The sequence below is a fragment of the Amphibalanus amphitrite genome, unplaced genomic scaffold (genome assembly GCF_019059575.1).
Source record: "Amphibalanus amphitrite isolate SeventyFive unplaced genomic scaffold, NRLGWU_Aamphi_draft 000103F_arrow, whole genome shotgun sequence".
In the NCBI taxonomy this organism is placed as follows: Eukaryota; Metazoa; Arthropoda; class Thecostraca; order Balanomorpha; family Balanidae; genus Amphibalanus; species Amphibalanus amphitrite.
In genome coordinates, this window is record NW_024881598.1 from 892,389 (window position 1) to 896,478 (window position 4,090).

Here is a 4,090-nt window from a genome sequence, read left to right on the forward strand (position 1 = left end):
AAAAGTTATTGCGAAAAAGTCGCGTCCCACGCGGTTTGACGTCCACAGTAAGGCAGACCAACGAGCGCCCGGCTCGTGAGCCCAAGCGGCGCCGGTATCCGCCTGGGGCGGGGGACGGGGTCAAGGAAGAGCGATACGAGCATGACCTCTGGCCGGCCTCTGCCTGTTTTGACCCAGTTGTCAGCCGCTGGTGCCTGCGTCATATAGCAGTTTTCCTCCTACTGCTGGCGTAGAATCGTGTTACAACGTACTTTTTATGATACAGGCCATGACTTCACTGCTGGGGTCCTCAAACTGAATGGAATAGTTCGCCGAGCCGCCGCAACCCCTGACGCGATACTTTCAAGAGAGACTATACCTCCGCGAAGATCCCGTCGCGAAAACGGCCATTATGAGTTATGAGCTATAGGTACGGCTATCGTTATGCGAACTTTACCAGAGATGCCCGTAGCCGGGGTTTGAGTGGGTCTGGATTCGGAGTTGGAATTACCAGCTGATGGCGGTCGACTCTGCACTCGACAGTCCGGGCTGCGCTCAGTCCTCAGTCCCGCTGTCAGCAGACGCCCACCCAGTCACCTCTCTTCTACGGAAGAGGTTCGTAAGATCGTAATGCATGCTGTTGGATAAAGCGAAGCCGGATAAATTAAAAAGCGTATGCTCTAGTTGACATTTTCGCTCTTTCTTTATTCCAAGGTCGTATATTCATGCCTAATCAGCCGCTGCTAGTAACACTTGTCATCTAATGAAAATTTGGTCAAGCGTTTTGTTTTAATCGGGGACAATGGAAACTCGGATGGTTAATTCTATTTTACTATTTTGGTTAGCTAAATTAATAATCGGTATACATTCACACCTGGATATTGACTCTTCCAAGAAGCTAAAAGAGAACTGGACGAAGTTCGCGCAGTCAATCCTCACACCAAACATAAGCTGCTATAAAACGATCGACGACTATGGAACCATGAAAGTTACTAAAATGGAGGACTCATTGTGCGATATGAACATTGAAAGAGAGGACATGAGTGTTTGCGTTAAGGTTGAGGAAGGTAGACCTAGTTGCAGTGTGACAGTGTTGACGGGGCAGGAGACAATGATAACCATTCAACTTACGGTACGAACCTGCTCGATTTCTAATATCGCTTTGAATGACACAAAATTTCAGTCGATAGCTCATTCTAACAGAATATGAGGAGACATGTTTTGTGCACATATGCTTTTCAGAAGTCTCGTCTAGTGATTGAGCGACACCTTTGCTCGACAGGACGCGGAGACCTTCTGTCCGGACCCGGTCTCCTCGCTGCACATGCTCCTGCACAGCACTGGCATCACGCTGGGGCACAGCGTCTCCCTGACTACGCACCCGGCCGTGCCCAGACACACATTCGTCGACCCGCTCATACGTATGAGCGCCCCGTTAAAAGAAGCGGACTACCGGCTGATGTCTGCGGCCGCCGAGCCGGCCAACTCGCGCGACTGGCCGTTCCGCGCGGCCGGCGGGATGGCGCTGGTGGACCGCTACTGGTCGCCGCACCGGTTCGGCCACCGGCTTCTGGTGACCGCCGCCGACCCGCGCTACCAGGCTGAGATGATGCTGCAGTGGATGGGGACCACGCAGCCAGACGACATGGACCTGGCACCGGGCGACGCCGTTCTACTTGGGCAAACCACGTGTCTGGACTCGAAGGCGTGTCCAGCGCACGGCCAGTCGGCGCCGTGCAGGGGCTACAGGAGTGCCGAGTGTCGCTGTCAGGAGAGTGTCCAGCCAACCATCGCCTGCCAGCTGCCCTCCCCAGTGGCCACCGGCTGTGAGCCGGCCTCGGGCGCGCGGCGCAGCTGCCCGTACAGAGCCGTGGTGGGCGCCGACCTGCAGCGACGCGCCCACCCGGGCTGCAGCCGGCTCACAGCCGTCGCCAACGGGCTGGCCGCAGTGCACGCGGACGTACGCCGCTTCCTGGAGGCGCCGCAGTACCCGTGGCGACACTTTGTGGTCACCATACTGGCGTGCACGGGCTGGTGGCGGCTCAGCGATGTGACGGTGGGGTTCCCGGCGGCCTATGGGAGCCAGCTGCGCGGCGCTGGCCTGCCCGCTGACCGGGACCAGCTGTGCGCCGCCCTGCGCGTCTACATCACCAACGCAGAGGCGCAGTCGCTCGGCGGCGACAGCCGGCTCACCCACGAGACATTTTGCCTGGACGACGTGGTGCTGGGTGCGGCGGCGCACCTGGGCCGGCCGCGCCGACCGCCGCCGCAGCCCGCCATCGTCACCAGGGACGCCGTCCATCTGTGGCTCGGCCCGCAGCCAGAAGGCCTGGACATCGACCTCAGTCAGCTGGTGGTGAAGTTGTTCGCGGTGCCGGCCGGACCGACGGCGGTGCCGGCCTACTCTGTGCTGCACGAGCTAGACGGCGAGCAGCTGCCTGCCGACCAGTGTGTGATCGAGATCAGCGATCAGAACGACACGCGCACCACACCAGCCGCCACCACGACTGTGTCGCCGAATGCCACATTCAGACCGATGAACCTTTCGGCGGCCACCGGCGCCATGACAGATGACCTGACCACCAGCACTGGCTCCATTTTCGGCATGGCCGTGCTGCTGCTGCTGCTGGCCTACTGCATGTGCCAGCGGACGGCGGGCGGGGGCGACTGGGAGTCGGACAGCAGCTGGTCCGAGTCGCCGGCCAGCTGGACCACCAGCAGCACCAGCAGCTGGACCACCACGCCGTCCAGCAGCGCCGACCACTACTCCACCGAGAGCTTCGACTTCGAGCGGGACGCCCAGCTGGTGGGCGGGCGCGCCACACTCCAGTACATGCGGCGCGTGCAGGAGGAGGCGCTGCGGCGCCGCCGGCTGGAGCTGAGTCACCCGTGCACCGTCCAGTCGGACTGAGTCGGCCCTCCGCCGACAGCTCAGCGGCTCAGCCGAGACACACTCGTCCTGTCGGCGACCGGTCAGCTGAGGCGAACCTTTGGGCGGGCACCGCTCGCCGGAGGCACTCGTCCTGACGTAGGCAAGGAGGAACTTCCCAAACGTGTGTAATGCTCATTGTTGATGACGCTGGATGTTCACTAATAAATGTGACCATCACCTCAGAATGAAAGTATATGTACGGCTCCCAGGGGAAACACGCGTTGGTTTTGCTTTTTGTGGTTATATTTAGTCCTATACCTATCCCTCGCCGGCCGAGGGAGTGGGGGGGGGGGGGGCGGTTGTATCAGGGCATGTATCATGTATTACAACAATCACGAATGCCGGTTGGCCCTGGTGATGTTAAATCTGGTTCACACATCATGCACACATCAGTATCGCACATACACACAAGTACATACACACAAGTACATACCTACTCACATTACTACTGATTTTAGATTGATTCATTCTGCATTACTCATGAGCAATTTCAATTACAATCAATTACGGTTTCCGCCCCCATAGGTTTTTTTCGCGATAGCTCCGAACAGCCAGTGATAGAGAGTGTCTATCTGATGTAGTTTTTCACGGTGAATCGAATGGTGCTATTTTTGTTTCCGTACGATGTCTAGAACTTCCAAAAAATTCATTTTCAAAAAATTTGTGTGTCGTGACGTCAAAAAAAAAATTGAATACCTCCCACATTTTTAAACCCATTTTTATGAAAATTGGTAAGTAGGTGCACATAGACCACTTCTCTGACATATTTTCCGTTTTTTATCGATACACTCAAAATTTTGGATTTTATAATTATTTTCCCGAAAAAATCAGTTTTTTTAGAAAAAAAATTGGGCCAAAATCTAAAATTTTCAAAAAAAACGAGATAGCCATATGATAGACAAGGTAGAATCACGGATAAGCCTTTTGTTACGTCTTGATTACTTTTAAAACGAAGATGTTAGCGGCGTTTGAAATTTTGCCGTTTTTAAGGCGAAAATGGCGAACATGACGTCACTAAAACGTCATTTTCTCAAAAACATTCTGACGGATTTCGCTCAAATTTTCAGGGAACATGTGAAATTGATGTATTATAAGGTACTGAAAGGTTGACGTCGCTGGCCTAACGCGTTTAGAAGTTATTGGCGAAAATTAACGGGAGGGGGGGGGGGCGGCAGATTC

General features: G+C 55.0%; 1 protein-coding gene across 3 annotated transcripts; it reads left to right on the plus strand.

Annotated features, from left to right (window-relative positions):
- The first annotated feature begins 360 nt into the window (after nt 1–360).
- LOC122380660 lies at nt 361–3,101 on the plus strand. 3 transcript variants are annotated; one of them, XM_043364021.1, is made up of 2 exons: nt 361–594; nt 1,262–3,101. In XM_043364021.1, exon 2 carries the CDS (start codon nt 1,304–1,306, stop codon nt 2,888–2,890), a length of 1,587 nt encoding a protein of 528 aa, XP_043219956.1. In that variant the 5' UTR covers nt 361–594; nt 1,262–1,303; the 3' UTR covers nt 2,891–3,101. The 3 variants fall into 3 exon arrangements, with proteins under 3 accessions (XP_043219956.1, XP_043219954.1, XP_043219955.1); XM_043364019.1 differs by lacking the exon at nt 361–594 and adding an exon at nt 652–1,111; XM_043364020.1 differs by lacking the exon at nt 361–594 and adding an exon at nt 652–963.
- The last annotated feature ends 989 nt before the right edge of the window (nt 3,102–4,090 follow it).